The sequence below is a fragment of the Pelophylax lessonae genome (genome assembly GCF_965119305.1).
Source record: "Pelophylax lessonae genome assembly, chromosome: 3".
Taxonomy (NCBI): Eukaryota; Metazoa; Chordata; class Amphibia; order Anura; family Ranidae; genus Pelophylax; species Pelophylax lessonae.
In genome coordinates this window covers 160609832-160628344 of record NC_138770.1, presented here as the reverse complement: position 1 = coordinate 160628344, position 18513 = coordinate 160609832, and the positions used below count along the sequence as shown (strand labels likewise).

General features: G+C 40.1%; 1 protein-coding gene across 1 annotated transcript in view; it reads left to right on the top strand.

Moving 5' to 3' along the window:
* Nucleotides 1-18513, top strand: part of TPO (thyroid peroxidase) — a gene marked incomplete at both ends in the record, with an annotated part of 310856 nt that overhangs the window by 265655 nt on the left and 26688 nt on the right. Inside the window, one exon of the mRNA XM_082250802.1 lies at nt 4571-4702. Coding sequence (XP_082106928.1) covers nt 4571-4702 — 132 coding nt within the window. The remainder of the gene's footprint in view (nt 1-4570; nt 4703-18513) is intronic.

The following is an 18513-nucleotide window of genomic DNA, read 5'->3' as shown; positions in this document are numbered from 1 at the left end:
CCCACACTCTGCTCTTCCTTCTATTTTTCTTCTTTTTCTTCTCCTCCTCCAAAGCAATCAATGCAATAACCATTGCTGCCATTTTCTGATTCCTATTATACCTCTTGAATGGCATTTTATTTCTGAGAATAGTCGTATGCTGTGGCGAATGATTGCTCTGTTCGCAAATGACACGATCCGACTTTTAACTGTAGGGGGAGTGCCCAGTGGAGGTGTGGTTAAAAGGTCAAGACAACATTGCATCACTTCCTATACTGGCAGAAGAAACTAGCGTTTTGTCGTACAATTTTCGCATCACATTGATGGTACACTTGATGATCTGCACGAGTGCCGCTTGCGTTTATCGCACGATAAATCGTAAGGAATTCGAAACGTGTATGGCCTGCTTAAGACTGGGATGCCATTAAAGTTCATGTGTGTGTAAAGGCAGGCGTCCTAGTACTTTTAACAATATAGTGTATAAGTGGGTGCCTTTTCCTTTAAGGTGCTCCTCTGTGCTCTTGAGTAGGTCTCGGCCAGGCTATGGAAATATATGAAAAAAACCTCCCATAGTGTTATAATGTTAAGATGTCTTCATTTATTAAACTAAAATATCCAAATTACAATAAACATTCTTGTATACAAGTATAAAACTTGAGAATTGGACCACACACCTTCGCTTACATCACTTACGGTCTCTCGTGTGCATCCACGCACACCCTATCCATAACGTCACCATCACGTGACTGCCTCAGGGGATAGCGGTGGCCATAATCACTGTCCTTAAATAGAGTGTCTAATTCAATGGAGCAGCAGCCATTTTGTTGAAGACAAAGGCATAAGGCAATATAGCGGCCATTTTGTCTGTATCTAGTATCGGCTTTGCACATAACCTCTGCCATCGTTTTGGTTGGAAGTAATACAGAGGATTGCTCAAAAGGATAACTTTGTTTGCTTGATATTGGCAGCTGAATAAGTGTGCCTGGAGTGATGTCAATAGATAATCATTGTATTTGGAACATATTTGAATGGTCTATCTTCAAACAACAATACACTTGATAGAAATAGTGTGTCTCGATATGAAAATACAAGATCCAATTCTCAACTAACAATATTATTGTAACATTAAAAAGAAACATTACAATAAAAAAAGAGTGTCTCGCAGCCTTGGAATAAATGGTGTTTAGTGTCCTGCAAGGAATGTGGGCATATATTTAAAGGGCCAGACATGGATGGTAAAATATAAAAAATATATAAAAATATCCATATAGGTATATACCAATATGCTGCGTAAACAGTGTTGTAATCTATTTACGGGCCGGTCCCAGATACCAAAATGTATATTAAAATAAAATTAAAATAAAATAGTATAAAAAACAATCCAATTTTCCTTGTATATAAAAAGTGGGCATATATTTGCTGCGTGGATAGCACATAACCTGAAATCCCTTATAAAGGGGCATATTCAATGTATGGTAATATGAATGACCCCTCTTATGCATACTCACTGAGGGGCTGTGACACATCCTTAAACTAAAATTGAAATAATCAAATCAGTATTTAAAAATCTATTATGGGGTTTTTACATGAGAGATGGAGGAATGCATAAATGTGGATGGGGAAAAAGGAACAAGCATGTATCCTTTTATTGGACGACTGTTGGATCTTCTTTACTCACTATTATGGCAATTTAGCATATAATAAATGTTCAATAAACGGATTGCACATTTATACTACGTTTTTTTATTACAACTCTATTTTAGTGCATTTGTTATATTGAAATGCCAGTGTACTAGAAAAACTTGTGTTAAAAAGAAAAAGACTTGTAGGTTTATTCCAAAATGTAAACGTTTTGGCATATTATCTATGGTCCTTGTAACTGGGGCCAGAGTAGGGGAAATGCTGAAAGGTGTCCCCCTTTCCCATCTCAGAAGACGAAAGATATATATATATATATATATATATATATATATATATATATGGAGTAAGATTCAAGAATAAGTACACCATTTGTAATATGTCAAATGTTACACCTGTATAGAAGGTATAACATTTAACATTTTACTGTTTCAGCAGCCAACCCCCCCCCCATCCCCCACTGTGACAATGAGGCGGGGATCTTCTCCCCATACCTGCTGTCACAATTAAAAAAACCTGCCTGTGCGGGGCTCCATCTGCCTGGCCACTTAATTCATTTGCAGAGTTCTGTGAATGGGAAACTACAAGTACTAACGCCCATTGAGGCTGTCGGCTTGTAGTTCTTAATGAACTACCAGGGAGCTGTTGCATGCTCTAGGTAGTTCATTGATGCTTCCTGTCATTGTGTAAGTGGCTGCCTGCCCGTATGAGGTACAAGTAGACATATAACACTCACAATCTGCAAGAGCTCTGCATTGCACTCACAATCTGCTGATTGCAGATGCAATGCTTTCCAGGTTCCTAGTAACAAAAGAAAAAAAAAAAGAAGTGAATTTATTCTTTTTGTTTTTTTCTACAAATGTGAACTTAGCTAATATTTTGCGCAGCACTTTTCATTTTGCTATATTGAATACATCATTATGACTTGCTTTAGTGGTATTGTAGGTATCCTGTGATATTCTGATAAGGACAGACTGGCCTGGGAGCATCATGTCAAGAGTAATTATACATACAGGCTGCAGTTAGCCTTTATTTAAACAGGAATCCTTAGTGAAGAAGTACGGAACGCCAATGTTTCCTTCTCCAGAAAATACTAGTATTCCAGTGGCATCAGTATTTCATCATGAGTTCCAGACTCAAAAAAAGCATTTAGATCAGGAGTTTTGTAAGAGAAAAAAGATCCGCGCTCAGGATGAATTTCAAACTGTAGCTAAAGATAGTGGTATGTATGTAAATGGCTGCTGCCTACCTCTAAAACTGTACCACAAGTGTACAGTAAGAAAGTTGAAGAAAGAGAGAAGGTGAATGGCGCTGCCAATGAAATAAGGAAGGGAAGAACAGTCCTAGGGCTTATTGTGTCCAAATTCAGATAAACCCGATATGAGGTGAATAACTATATATATATATATATATATATATATATATATATACGCACACTATACACTTAAAGGTACATGAAAAATGCACACATATAATAGATACAAGAAATAAATTTATAAAAAATTGTGACTTCCAATGTGAAATAAATATGTGCAAAACTATAAGGTGCCTGAGTGACTTCAATAAAAATGGTAATAATCACAAATCTAATTATAAAGTGCTGATATGCTATTAATATAAGAAAAGCCCTATAACAGTGGATGTGCAGGCAAAAATATAAGTATCCTATATTGTGACAATAAGTAAATAATACCAAATATTAGGTGAAGTGAAATGGCCAAGAACTGGTGGTAAAATATAAATAAATTATATAAAAAATGTAAACTGATATTGGCCAAAACAGAAAACAAAATCGCACAACTCCAAATTATCCGTGCAAAGGAGTGTGATAAAATGAATCTCAAATCGCAAAGAAAAGTGCCTCGGTGCAATGTATAAAAAGTCAAAATCGCACAACTCCAAAATATCAGTGCATGGGAGTGTGATAATAATAGTCCCAAATCGCAGAGAAAAGTGCCTCAGCGAAATGGAAAACAGAGTGACTTCACAGCAGTGGTGGTCTGTGCATCTCCAGTGGATCCCTAAGTGTGGCCGGTGTGGTGGGTCAAAGTGCTCCCCACTCTCCCGGGATTGCACTTACCAGATGTAGGTACCCCTACAGGGGTAATGGGCCTCTATAAATATGGCTCCAATCTCCTTCCCTGGTAATCAAGCGGTTCCTCAAATGGCCTCAGTAAGGTGTAAACAGAACTGGGGATGGTGTACTGTGTGTCTCAAAATCTTTTTAGACATCTAAACAGAGAGCTTGTCTTGTCACAGCACAGCTCTGCAAGTCGCTGCCTATGCGGAGTGGAGGTGTGTGCCTTTCTTCCAATAAGCTGTCTTGGCTGTATGCCAAGACTCCACACCCAGTGCTGAACAGGGAGAGAAAATCTCTAACATGAGGTGCATTTTCTACAGAATATATAAAGCTGAAGACAGCAGATATGCAACTAAAACGTATGTAGGGAGATTTGATTCATCTCTATGTATCATCTGAGGCTGTTCGCTTCACTGGGTATATGTGACGGTTTACATACATTTTAAGCAAGGCTTTGAATGATACAGATAACCTACACCTATCACAGGGGCATTATCCAACTGTGGAAAAAGCTGCACAGTTTGCTTTTATCTACAAGTGGTCCTTGCCTGCATAAGCAGTTTTTTGGTAAAGGTGAGCAAACCCTTTAAATATCCGTAATGCAGCGATGTGTTCAGAGAGCATCTGCTTGGTTACTATCTTTGCATCTTTATCTTTCAGCTTCCAAAAACCTATACTATCCTATAAATCAATATGCTGTCCAATGTTGCCATAAAATAATTCTGCAAGAACTTTCGTAGCCTGCTTTGCTAGAAAACCCTACAGGCTGCTGCTCATTCCCCATTAACCTCAGCCTTTAGTAAGTTATAGATGTCATTTACACTGACTGCCACTAGTGACAGCTAAAACATTATTGTTCCTATTTTTCTTTAGATATCGATGAATGTTTGGATGAATTGAATCCCCCATGCCATTCTTCTGCTACATGCAAGAACACCCCAGGTAGCTACGAATGTTTCTGCACAGATCCATACCAACTCGCTGAAGATAAAAGGACCTGTATAGGTATTACATTGTAACACTTCATTATTTACTTGCTGTGGGATCTGGTGCAGCTCCACTCTCCATTAAACATATGTGCTTAAGTAGCTTCTGCCATCTCTAGTTAATCATAGAGGACCGTGCCAAGAATAAATGTAATAGAGCTCATAAAACACTCCTCGTAATCTGGAATATATTGTGGTCTCTGATAAACACATCTTTGCCAAACATGTAATTTCAGGTTTAATTTAAGAAATGTGTTTATAGAAATTACATTCAGAAAGGCCACATTTTGATTTTTAAGTGTTATCCAAAGGTGTGCAGTGTAATGGTTAGAGCGCAGTAGAAAATCTTCACCTAGCAGACTGGAGCCTTAGTGCAAGATAGATAGAAAATGCATTCATATAAATACTTAGGTTGTTGATAATAATAAAGAAAATGTATAATGTGTTAAACATACAGAATGCAATTACAATCCATGCTAATACCCAAAAGCTGGCAGCAAAAAAGGAATGATATGCAAAGACCCAGTGCTGTATCTTGGCCTAGGCTGAAAGGGCCCAGGCCAAGGGCCGCACTTTGCAGGGGGCAGCAAAAAAGCTGCAACCTGCATGAAAAAAAAACAGCCTCCTTCTTATTCCCAGACGTAAAGGGTCCTCGCCGGCTTGAGCTACACTTTTAGTATAGTACCAGTCTTATGGGGCGTTTTGGGCCAGAGGGCAGGGCCCAGGAGGCAAGTCAGTCTGGCACCCCCGTAAAGCAGTCACACTGCTACCTTCCGGTATAATACTGCAGCCTAATGCTCCTCCTACCCTCCTCCGCTCCCCCGGGTATGGCAGGCATCATGTCAATAATATAATTTAATTTCTTTAAACATCCTTGTCCTTGAGCGAGCATATTGAATTGCATCATATACAATGAAGACTTTTAATTGTATACGATGGCAATAATATTTTGGACCTGCTCACCTCCATATGTGCTATCGCAATATGTCACTGGATTAGTAAGATTACTCCTTTCTTTTAGGATATTTTGACTTGTGTTTGCTGCAACTGATTATTTCACTTATTTATATATGGACTTCCTAGTCATTATACAAATAAGTGAAATAATCCTATGATTACACTGCACTGATGTGCGCTAATATGCTGCTCTGATGGCCACTGATGAGGCGGCAGTGGGGCGTACTGATAAACTGCACTGATGGGCACTAATGAGGCAGCAATGATAAGGCAGCACTGATATGCTGCACTGATGGGCACTAGGCGGCACTGATGATCTTCACTGATGGGGCTGCACTGATATGCTGCCCTGATGGGCACTGATATGTTTCACTGATGGGCACACTGATGGCCACTGATGAGGCTGCGCTGATGGCCACTGATAAGATGGCGCTGATAAGCTGCACTTATAAGGCGGTTCTGATGAGGCCGCACTGATATTCTGCACTAATGAGGTTGCACTGATGGGCAGTAATGAGGCTGCACTAATCGGTGCCGATGAGGCTGAACTTATGGGCGCTGATGAGGCTGAACTTATGGGAACTGAAAGACTGTGGTTGTGGTCTGTGGTTTACAGATGACAGGGCGGGTCATAAACAGGAAGGGGTGTGGCCTTTACAAGAAGCTGTGGGTCATATTTAAATTAGGGGGTGCCCAAATTTAGTCAGGCCTAGGGCAGCACAAAACCTAAATACACAACTGCAAAGACCTCCTGTAATCGGAATAATAAATAGCGGCACATATTAGACAACAAAATAAATCACATTGTAAAAATCATATCAGCAATCCAAATAGTCCAAAAACAATATTACTGAAGTTAACTTTTGAGTGCAGAAGGAGTTTGATACAATGAAGTCCATGCTTAAAGATCTTTATCTGTGTGATACACAATTTTTATCATGACATTTCTAATACACAGATGGTATAAATGTTTTAATATATGTGTCTAAATGTGCTTGTAATAGTTCATCCTTTATATTATGTAATCTCCAGGACACTGGCAGGTGGTGAGGGGTTAATGACTGCTGAGGACACTTGATGAATTCAGCCCTTCCCATTCCTGTCTATAATTTGATTTAGTTGCCGTCCTTCCCATGACTTGACAAAGCGCATGTGTGCGAAACATGTTGTCACGGCAATGTTCTTGGCTGGTTATAGTTCCGGGTTCGAGACCGTCTCTGTGTTATTGACACGTCATGTGGTGAGTGTCTACGGCCCAGCTCAGCTCCCGCCTGTATACGGCTTCCACGACGGCTTCCACATACCCCCCCTTTTTTGGATTGCTTTCCATTCTCAGCCCACCCAATGGGTCCGGATACATCTCACCCAGTGGACCAGCAGTCACTGCCAATCACCATCTACAAACATCGGTCTGGTACAGCTATGATTTAATTGATCCTTATGTATTTTAAACATTGACTTTCTTTAATAAATGGTTTATACCAATTGGCTTGGTTATATAGCACTTTAATAACATCAAATCTGGACGCGCTGCTTTCTTTCCCTGTGATACGCACTGTCGCCCACCCAGCACCTGGGGTATGCACTCGCCAGACTGTAGGACCTCACCTACACTGAGGTCAATGCACACTTGTCTTTCCACCACAGGGACAAAGAACTCCTCTCTCCAGCATTATATCATCCCCATCCTTTACAGTGGTTGTAAAGTTATGACATTATTTACCTTAAAGCATTCCCTGCATTAAAGTAAAAAATGTCCCTTTAATTGCATCACCCCCTCCTCCACATCAAAAAAGCTTACCAGAGTCAGCACTTGATCCAACGCTGTGATCATTTGTAGCTGCTTTCCTCTCTTTGCATTCACTGGATAGAGAGGCAGCAGCGGGAGCCATTGGCTTCTACTGATGTCAATCAAATCCTGTGAGCACAGAGAGGGGGTGGGGCCAAACTGCGCTGTGTGTGTCTATGGAAGCACACAACAGGGCTAGAGAGCAAGCTCGCACGTGCACCCCCTCAAGAGCAAGCCCACACATGCGCCACAATAGGAAGCAGCTTCCTATGGTAGGGCACGGAGAAGAGGAGGTACCAAGCGTGCAGGCTGAGATCCCAGAAGAAGAGGTTGGGGCTGCTCTGTGCAATACAATTGCACAGAGCTGGTAAATATAACATGTATGTTAGTTTAAAAAATACTTTAGACTTAATCACTTAAAATCAAAGTAACCATCTTATTTTATTTTGTTATTTTGATTTTATTAAAGTTTATGATGCTATCACATTATTTAGAGCTTTTATTTCTCCTTCTGTGGAGTGGAGAGCAAGTGGATGCAAATCCTAAAGATTGGGGATGATCTAAAGCTGGAGAAAGGAGGAGTTATTTTTTCTTCTGTTGGAAAGGCAAATATGTATTTATCTCTGTGTATGTGAGGCCTACAATTTGAGTAATGCCTAACCCGTCTGCTGAGTGGCGGACAGTATTTATCACACCGATAAATATCTTTATGCATGGACTTCATTGTATGGATCCTCCTGCACATAACGTTTAACCTATTGATTGCAATTTTTTATTCTATTTATACTATGTAGCCAATATGTGTGTTTGCAAGGACAAAAAAAGTGCATGTCCAACCAAAACGTTTTCCCTAGTTTTGAATTGAGTGTGGAAGGGTTAGAGCCCCTTTTGGGTTTATAATGTTATTCAGGGCTTCATTAGAAAAATGTCCACTCTCTCCCTGTGCTTCTGACAGTGCTTACCAGAGCTCCATCAGCTTTTCTTTTGTTTTCTTTAGTAGAGTAGGCAAAGGCTAAAACCCCTGTTAGATTTGTATTTCTATCTGTGTCCCTGTAGAATTTATGCTCTAACTTCCTGGCTTGCAAAGCCATTGTTAGCAGGACAGTGAGCTGCTAATGCTGTTAAGAAAATGCTTTGACTAGGCCAAAGTCAAATTGTGCACTCCTATGTAATATAATTGTATGTCATATACTGTAATATATAGATTCCTAAGCATTCCACACAAATTGGGTGGGAGGATCTGCTTTCTCTTGTGCATTGATTTAAATATGTAGTGGAAGTAGAGTGGAAGTAGACTTTAGTGACAGAGTAGATGTAGGTGCCATGGGACAGTCTCCTGTATGTACATCCATTATACTGGTTCACCAGACAGTCCAAGAATAGGGAGGAGTGGAGTAATTTCAACTCATTTTCTTTTTCTTTATTTAGCGGGTCTCTTTTTTATTAGTTAATTTTGGGTAATTTTGGTTTAATCAATTTAAAGTATGTGGTTATTACTTGTGTACTGTCATTTTAGATGTTTTTATTTATTTTATTCCATTTTATTTATTACAATCTGTTGTTTAATTTCTGCAAAAAAAGAAAAAAAAAGTAGGTCCAAGGTCCAAGGGAGTTAAAAGTAGCATCTGTAACCCTTGGGAGCCATTTAATGCCCATTGCACTCCTGAAGTGGAAATATAGGCTATAGCTACCTACTCTTAAATCTGCCTAATCCTACTCCTATTTTATCTACCCTGTAGAAGGAAGGTGCTTATAGTTACCTTTTCTCGGGATACTTCCGTTCAGTCATGTGAACTCTCCAGTTACCGGCTTCAAGAGAGATGAGGGGTACCAATCATGGAAGAAATGCTTGGGCGGTGATGTCACCCACAGGCTTTTTGTGGAGGATCCATTGTTGACTATCTATCTCTCCCCTGAGAATAGGTGTTAGAAAGGTGTGGGAGCAGATTTAAAATTAGATTAGATTTTATTAGATTAGTTATAGCCTGGAATTCCACTTTAAAAACCACCTTAATGATGCCTTACCCTATAACTCAAATGCATTTCACAAAAATAATGCCAACTATTTGTTAAAATGAAAACTTTTAATTTCATTTACCCCTAATCAAGTATAAAAATGCAGTCAGGTGCTTTTGTGTACTAGCTAACAACACAGTTCTGAACACATGACATGCTTGTTTCTCAGTTATTTCCAAACTAATTCAACTTTCTGACTAGTGGCTGAATGAATTGAATTAATGAAACCTATTAACATAATTTGGTGCCTTAGCTTGTCAACCTAACCCTAAGCAATTTAATAGGAAATAATTTTCCAAAATGAATAAACTGTATGCTGCAGTTAACCCCAGAAGGACCAGAAATGGAAAGTTAGAAGATAAGATAATTAGATTTATTATTTTCACCACTTTTTTTTTTACTGCTGATCGATAGAACAGATAGCCTTTGGGCCAACTAGAAATGAAATGACAAAATCAAAGTTTTGTTACATCAATGAGATGAGAAACTTAGTATAACAATGAGGTAGAATTTAGCGCTCATAAGAGAAGATAAAAATCTCCAGTGTAATCAAGTTCATAATTTAATCTTGTTACCAACCATGGTATGTATTCAAGGATAATGGCTTTAAAATGGATTGGCTGTGCACATTATCAGTTTTTATTCATAGTCGGACAGTTTTCGGTATCAGTATCACTAAGGCAGTATAAGAGATTTCACTTCAAACACATTACTATAAACATAATGGAGGTCATTTTTAATAACTGCAGAAAGATCACTACACGGCCATTGATTCGCATTATCTTGATATTCCCTAAATTCATCCACCACTACTGTTATATCCAGTAAAGCTTCTAAAGCTAAGTGTCCTCTCACCTTGAGTCTATTCATTCTCCTGTTAGATTATAAGGGTTCTCATTCCTAGTATGTCATGTCCTTGTGTATCTTCCAATGTTAGTGTCACGTACCTGGTGAAGGAGCCTGACATGAAGAGGAAGGCCTCTCTTAAACCTCTGACTCAGGGCTTCTGATAGAGCAGACAGATAGCACAGGAGTACAGGGTGGCTCGAGTGCCTATTGGTCTTGCTAGCAGCAGGGCTGGATGGACTCTCAGGATCAAGAAGGGAAAGACCATGAGTTGACTGCAGCAAAGCAAGAGTGGCGGATGGACACCAGTAAGCAGGAGACAGGAACCAGCTGGCACAGGCCAATAGCCTTTTGAAGACTTTTTTTCCTACAAGTTTTTGGAAAGTGCAGGAAAGAAAATGAAAATGTATTTTTTTACATAATGTTGTCAGTTAATGTGATATTTTCTACACACATCATATTCATACTTAGAATTGCACCCCAAAACACATTTTCTACTCCTCTCTAGTATGAGGATACTACATATATGGGACTTTTTTCACAGCCTAGCCACCTACAGAGACCTAAAATCCAAGGAACACCTTCAGGCATTCCAGGGGCATAAATTATACATCCTTCTTCCTGTATATTTTACACAAACTTGTCAATTAAAACACAGCACAGACATACATATAAATACACCCTAAAATATATTCTGCTAATCCTTTCAAATGCGGTGATACCAAATGTGTGAGACTTTTTAACAGCCTAACCACACAAAAAGTCCCAAAATCAAAAGGAGCACCTTCAGGCTTTCTAGGAGCATAAATAAGCATTCAGTTTCCTAAATACTTATCACATTTTTGGAGGCTCTGGGCCACCAGGACAGTGGCAACCACCCCAAAATTGACCACATTTTGGAGAGTAGACGCCACTAGGTATTTTTTAAGAGAGCTGGTGATTCTTTTTTTTATTGTGAAAAATGTGGAAAGTAGATGAAATTCTATTTTTTATACAAACTCATTTTTCAATTCAATAAGATTTTCTTTCAGAGACAGCATAGACATACTTAGAATTACACCCAAAAACACATTTTGCTACTCCTCCTGAGTATGGAAATACCACATGTGTAAGACTTTTTTCACTGTTTGGACTGATCATGTACCAGGCATTGTATCTTGTGTATCACACAAATAAACCAATGGTGTCAAAACCAATGTACTGTAATGGTCACCTCTATATGATGGGTCAGGGAAAATACCTTGGTGTAGTGTCACCTATGAAAGTCCCGTTCCTATAAGCCAAGCAAGCCTAGCCTACTGGGATGTGTCTACCCCCAGGAATGACAGGAAGTACAGGAGGCTGAAGAAAAGAAAAACTCAGAATTTCTGGTGGTTCCAGGTGTGCAGTTGTCTGCAGGGGATGACTGGGACTGGTGTGTTGCACGATCATAGTCAGACATGCAGGCGGGTCATTTCAGGCAGCAGGCAAAGACATGGCCAGCAAACAGGGAAAGGATTAGTCCAGGCAGCAGGTAGAAACATGGTCAATAAACAAGTCCGGTCAGTACAGGTGGCAATCAGAGGCAACACTGCACTAGTGTGGTCATGGTCAGGAACATTGTTGCTGGCTGCACTGGTCTGGTGACACTGTGACTTGTGTAGGGGCAATCAGAAACACTGTTACTGGCTTACATTGTAATAGCAAGGTGGGTTCAGCGCCAATTTAAAAAACAGAGCTCAGTTGCACAAAAAAGTGTCCATAAATAATATCTGATGTTAAGAAGGGATCCCCACACCGAATGCTGTGAGCCAGAAAGACATAGCACCACCGTGAGGGAGAAGGCAATCCTGCTTACCAGATTATATTGACCCTCAGAATATAGAGAGGTCAGTAAAGGCATGTGGGAAGCCAGAATAGCCATTCAGTTGCTGGACCATCCTCCGCAATAGATCAGCAGACTTATCCAACACCACAATTCCTCTGCCCTTGTCTGTCGGGCGTACTACAATATAATTTCTCTTTAAAGGAGAGGTTAAACCCTTCTTAAATTTTCTCTCGCTTCTCATTCGTTTCACCTTAAGTGATTCAAGATCTTTGAGAAATACAGTGGGGATCGAAAGTTTGGGCACCCCAGGTAAAAATTTGTATTAATGTGCATAAAGAAGCCAAGGAAAGATGGAAAAATCTCCAAAGGGCATCAAATTACAGATTAGACATTTTTATAATATGTCAACAAAAGTTAGATTTTATTTCCATCATTTACACTTTCAAAATAACAGAAAACAAAAAAATGGTGTCTGCAAAAGTTTGGGCACCCAGCAGAGTTAATATCTTGTACTGCCCCCTTTGGCAAGTATCACAGCTTGTAAACACTTTTTGTAGCCAGCCAAGAGTCTTTCAATTCTTGTTTGAGGTATCTTTGCCATTTCTTCCTTACAAAAGTCTTCCAGTTCTTTGAGATTTCTGGGCTGTCTGTCACGCACTGCTCTTTTAAGGTCTAGCCATAGATTTTCAATTATGTTGAGGTCAGGAGATTGTGAAGGCCATGGCAAAACCTTTAGTTTACGCCTCTTGATGTAATCCCCCGTGGATTTCGAGGTGTGTTTAGGATCATTATCCATTTCTAGAAGCCATCCTCTCTTTAACTTCAGCTTTTTCACAGATGGCATCAAGTTACCATCCAAAATTTGCTGAAATTTTATTGAATCCATTTTTTCTTCTACTTGTGAGATGTTCCCTGTGCCACTGGCTGCAATACAACCCCAAAGCATGATTGATCCACCCCCATGCTTAACAGTTGGACAGAGGTTATTTTCATTAAATTCTGTGCCCCTTCTTCTCCCAAACGTACCTTTGCTCATTCTGGCCAAAAAATTCAATTTTAACCTCATCGGTCCGCAGAACTTGTTTCCAAAATGCATCAGGCTTGTCTATATGTTCATTTGCAAAGTTCAAATGCTGATTTTTGTGGTGAGGACGTAGAAGAGGTTTTTCTTCTGATGACTCTTCAATGAAGACCATATTTGTACAAGTATCTCTTTATAGTGGAATAGTGTACTACAACTCCAGTGTCTGCCAGATCTTTCTGGAGGGATCGTGCAGTCAAACGTGGGTTTTGAATTGTTTTTCTCACAATCCTGCGAGCTGTTCTGTCTGATATTTTTATTGGTCTTCCAGATCTTGCTTTAACTTCCACTGTTCCTGATGACATTTCTTAATTAGATTCCAAACAGAGGATATTGACATCTGAAAACGCTTTGCTATCTTCTTATAGCCTTCTCCAGCTTTGTGAGCGTCAACTATTTTCAGTTTCAGTTTTCTAGACAAGACTAGAAGATCCCATGGTGCTGATTGTTAGAGCAAGGTCAGATGAGTCTGGGCATTTAAAACCTTTGAGATTGACATCACCTGGTCTTCCCAGACGATGATTGAGAACAATCCATGACACTGGCAGGTCTCAGCCTTGCCATCTGTGAAAAAGCTGAAGTTAAAGAGAGGATGGCTTCTAGAAATGGATAATGATCCTAAACACACCTCGAAATCCACGGGGGATTACATCAAGAGGCGTAAACTAAAGGTTTTGCCATGGCCTTCACAATCTCCTGACCTCAACATAATTGAAAATCTATGGCTAGACCTTAAAAGAGCAGTGCGTGACAGACAGCCCAGAAATCTCAAAGAACTGGAAGACTTTTGTAAGGAAGAAATGGCAAAGATACCTCAAACAAGAATTGAAAGACTCTTGGCTGGCTACAAAAAGCGTTTACAAGCTGTGATACTTGCCAAAGGGGCAGTGCATGCTATAAATTCTGCAGGGTGCCCAAACTTTTGCAGAAGCCATTTTTTTGTTTTCTGTAATTTTGAAAGTGTCAATGACAGAAATAAAATCGAACTTTTTTGACATATTATAAGAATGTCTAATCTGTAATTTGATGCCTTTTGGAGATTTTTCCATCTTTCCTTGGCTTCTTTATGCACATTAATACAAATTTTTACCTGGGGTGCCCAAACTTTCGATCCCCACTGTAAATCCCTAAAAACACCAAAAGAAGGGGCCAGTATACCAGGAGGGTTAAAAAATGAGGTGATAGATAATCCAGAATCTCTAATCCCTCAGCTTTGGTCACACTTTCTCTAATAGGATTAGAAAGCATGTAACGCTTAACATTTAATTTACGGACGTACTTCTGTACATCCATAAAGACTCCAAATTTGTTCAAAGGTTTAGAAGGGGCATACATCAAACCACGGTTGAGAACAAATCTTTCATCATCGGTGAGAATAGCATCACTCATATTGAAAATACCTACATCGCTTAAACCCTTTTCTTTTTTTTTTTCTGCTCCTCCTCCCCGTTCTGGACCCTCTCTTTGATTGATATTTTGTTTGTGTCTGGGCCCTCCGTCCTGAAAAAAAAAGATGGTCTTTGTTGAAATTCGGAATTACGAGGGGACCATACCATCTCTCTTGGGAATTATTAATCCTATTAGGGGTGTTTAGAGGGTGATTGGTAATGTACCGATCATTGTAACCCTCATAACCTCCTGGAGAGTCCATATCAAGGGGCTTAAATCTATTATACATGGGTACACCATTTCCATGTTGTAAATACTGTCCACCTGGACCGGGCTGGATAAGTTTGTTTATCTGTTAGAGAGGAACAGAATTTTGTCCAACCAAGAAACCTATATCTCCTTAGCAGCTAACCCCACTTTCAGGTACAAAAATAATTTGTTTAAGTGTATTGATTAGGGCTAACAGGATAAGATCCTGACTAAAAAAGAGAGGGGTTTCTTGGTCCCTGTGGCCCCAAGGGTTCCGGTAATCTATTATCTCCTGAAAGTCCACAAGGATCCAGTAAACCCCCCTGGTTGTCCTATCACCAGCAGACTGGATTCAGTGACTTCTAGGGTAGGTAGATACATTGATGGTTACCTTGGTGATACAGACCCCATCATATCTACGCGACTTCACCCAGGTACCTAAATTACTTGAGGGAGTGGAATGAAAGGATGGCCATGTACTAGCTATCACTGACGTATCCACTCTATATACCATCATTTCCCATAGACAATTTAGGCTAGCAGCAAGCAGATTCATTTTCTGGATCTCAATATAGAGGTTAGGGATGATGCTCTTGTTACCACTACTTATTTTAAGGAGACCGACCATAATAGTTTTATTAGCAAGGATAGTTTCCATCATCCATTGTGGTTTAAGTCGGTCCCTAAGAGTCAACTCTTGCGAGTAAGGCAGAACTGCACCACCCTAGCTGATAATTATCAGCAAGCCTCTCTGTTGAAATCCAGATTTATTGATAGGGGTTACCACTTCAATGAAATAGATGCCATTATCTCTGATATGGGTAATCTTGATAGGGTTAGTATGTTGGAGGATAGACCTAGACTGGAGAGGGAGCAGAGCCAGTTTGGTTTTTCCTTCATCACCACCTATTAAAATCAGTTTCAGGATATTAAGCACATCTTTTCCAGACACTGGAAATGTTGGGTCCCCAACTTGCAGATAGCCCAGTTGTTGTGTCCTGGGGTATGCAGCCTTTTTAGGTTGTATGTGGCTCCCAATATTATTGACAATCCTAAGAGAACTACCTTTTTTCAGGACCTAAAGGGTTTTTTCCATGTAGGAAATGTGCTGTATGCCGTGTTAATTGTGTTAAGGACAGGAGGGTGTCCACTTTTCAATCTAAGGTTACATCTAGAATTTATAATATTGAGTCCTTTATTACGTGTTCATCCACTAATGTGGTATACCTTTTACAGTGCCCTTGCAGCCTACAGTATGTAGGCCGCACTATTAGAACTATGCAGGTTAGAATCTATGAGCATTTGGGCAACATTAGACAAGGGTACCCTGGCCATAGTGTGTCTAAGCATTATGCGCGGTATCATAATAAATAACTAGATGGCACATGGATTTTGGGTATAGATAATTTTTCCCCACATTGGAGAGGGAGCCATGTCTGGCGGGAGATCTGGAGACTCGAGACCCACTGGATTTATGACCACCAATGTTACACACCCTTAGGTTTGAATATTGAATGGGATGTTAATTGTTTTGTGAATAACAGGTACGTTTTGCTTTTATTGTTGCTTTTCTGTATTTTTTTATTTATATAATTTTTCATGTTAAGCTATGGGACCTGCTGTTGCAGTTTATGTATACATAAGTGATGATGTTTAATTGTATTGCTGTTGCAGTTTACAGTATCTCACAAAAGTGAGTACACCCTTCACATTTTTGTGAATTTATTATTATATATTTTCATGTGACAACACCGAACAAATTACACTTTGCTATAATGTAAAGTAGTGAGTGTACAGCTTATATAACAGTGTAAATTTGCTGCCCCCTCAAAATAACTCAACACACAGCCATTAATGTCTAAACCGCAGGAAACAAAAGTGACTACACCCCTAAGTAAAAATGTCCTAACTGGGCCCAAAGTGTCAATATTTTGTGTGGCCACCATTATTTTCCAGCACTGCCTTAACCCTCTTGGGCATGGAGTTTCCCAAAGCTTCACAGCTTAATAAGATTTAGGTCTGGAGACATGATTGGCCAGTCCATCACCTTAACCCTCAGCTTCTTTAGCAAGGTAGTGGTTGTCTTGGAGGTGTGTGTTGGTGTCATTATCATGTTGAAATACTGCCCTGCGGCCCAGTTTCAGAAGGGAGGGGATCATGCTCTTATTCAGTATGTCACAGTACATGTTGGCATTCATCTTTCCCTCAATGAACTGTAGCTCCCCAGTAGAGATGGCCTTGCGGTTCACCCAGCGGTCGGTTTGCGGCGAACTTTGCTCATTCGCTGTTTACTAAACATGCGAACATATGGCGATATTCGTGACCACCATATTCTTTTACATTGTGAAGAACTTTTACCCATGACACATCCATCAGGTGGTACAGGACAGCCAATTGAGACATTTCAGCACATGGACATACTCCCTACCCTATCAATAGACCTGATTTGGCTGCCATTTTACATTCTGTCTTTTGTCAGTGTAGAGAGAGGTTGCTGTGTGGAGTAGGGACAGACTGTTAGTGACAGAAATCGCTAGCTATTGCTAATAGGTCCACAAAAGTCCTTTTAAGGACTGGTATAGGTGTACTATTATTTGGTGTGCAGTATACTGGGGTCTAATACACTTATAATATAATTTCTAATATAGAAAGCATATTATAGTTGATTTGTATTGTCCGTGTAGGGAGAGACTGTATAGTGACACAAATCGCTAGCTAATAGGTCCACAACACTTATAATATACTTTCTAATGTAGTGTATTTGGGTACTGCAGAAATGTTGCCTCTTTTGCTGCGTTAACTCTGCTACACACAGTGACAAAATTTACTAGAAAATTTTACCTCCAGTCACAGAATACAAAGTTCTTTGCTGTCAGGTGAACGCCTTTTTATGGCAACTTTTCCAATAGCAATACTTCTGGTATGTCAGTGTCCATGTTGTGGGACTATTTGTGCACAGCTAGTAAGTATTTTGTGGCTGCAAATATGACCTGGATGTTTTTCATGTTCTCCTGTCATTAAAATGAATGGGACCCGCCGTCCCTTTGAGCGAGTTCACACGGACCATGTCGAACCATGTCGAACCGTCCCGTCAGATGTTCATCCAACACTACTCCCCAGTGCCATCAGCACTCATGCAGCCCCAGACCACAACACTCCCACCACCATGCTTTACTGTAGGCAAGACACACTTGTCTTTGTACTCCTCACCTGGTTGCCGCCACACATGCTTGACACCATCTGAACCAAATAAGTTTATCTTGGTCTCATCAGACCACAGGGCATGATTCCAGTAATTCATGTCCTTATTCTGCTTGTCTACAGCAAACTGTTTGTGGGCTTTCTTGTGCATCATCTTTAGAAGAGGCTTCCTTCTGGGACGAAAGCCATGCAGACCAATTTGATGCAGTGTGCGGTGTATAGTCTGAGCACTGACAGGCTGACTCCCCACCCCTTCATCCTCTGCAGCAATGCTGGCAGCACTCATACGTCTATTTCCCAAAGAAAACCTCTGGATATGACACTGAGCATGTGCACTCAACATCTTTGGTAGACTATGGCAAGGCCTTTTCTGAGTGGAACCTGTCCTGTTAAACCGCTGTATGGTCTTGGACACTGTGCTGCAGCTCAGTTTCAGGGTCTTGGCAAACTTCCTATAGCCTAGGCCATCTTTATGTAGAGCAACAAGTCTTTTTT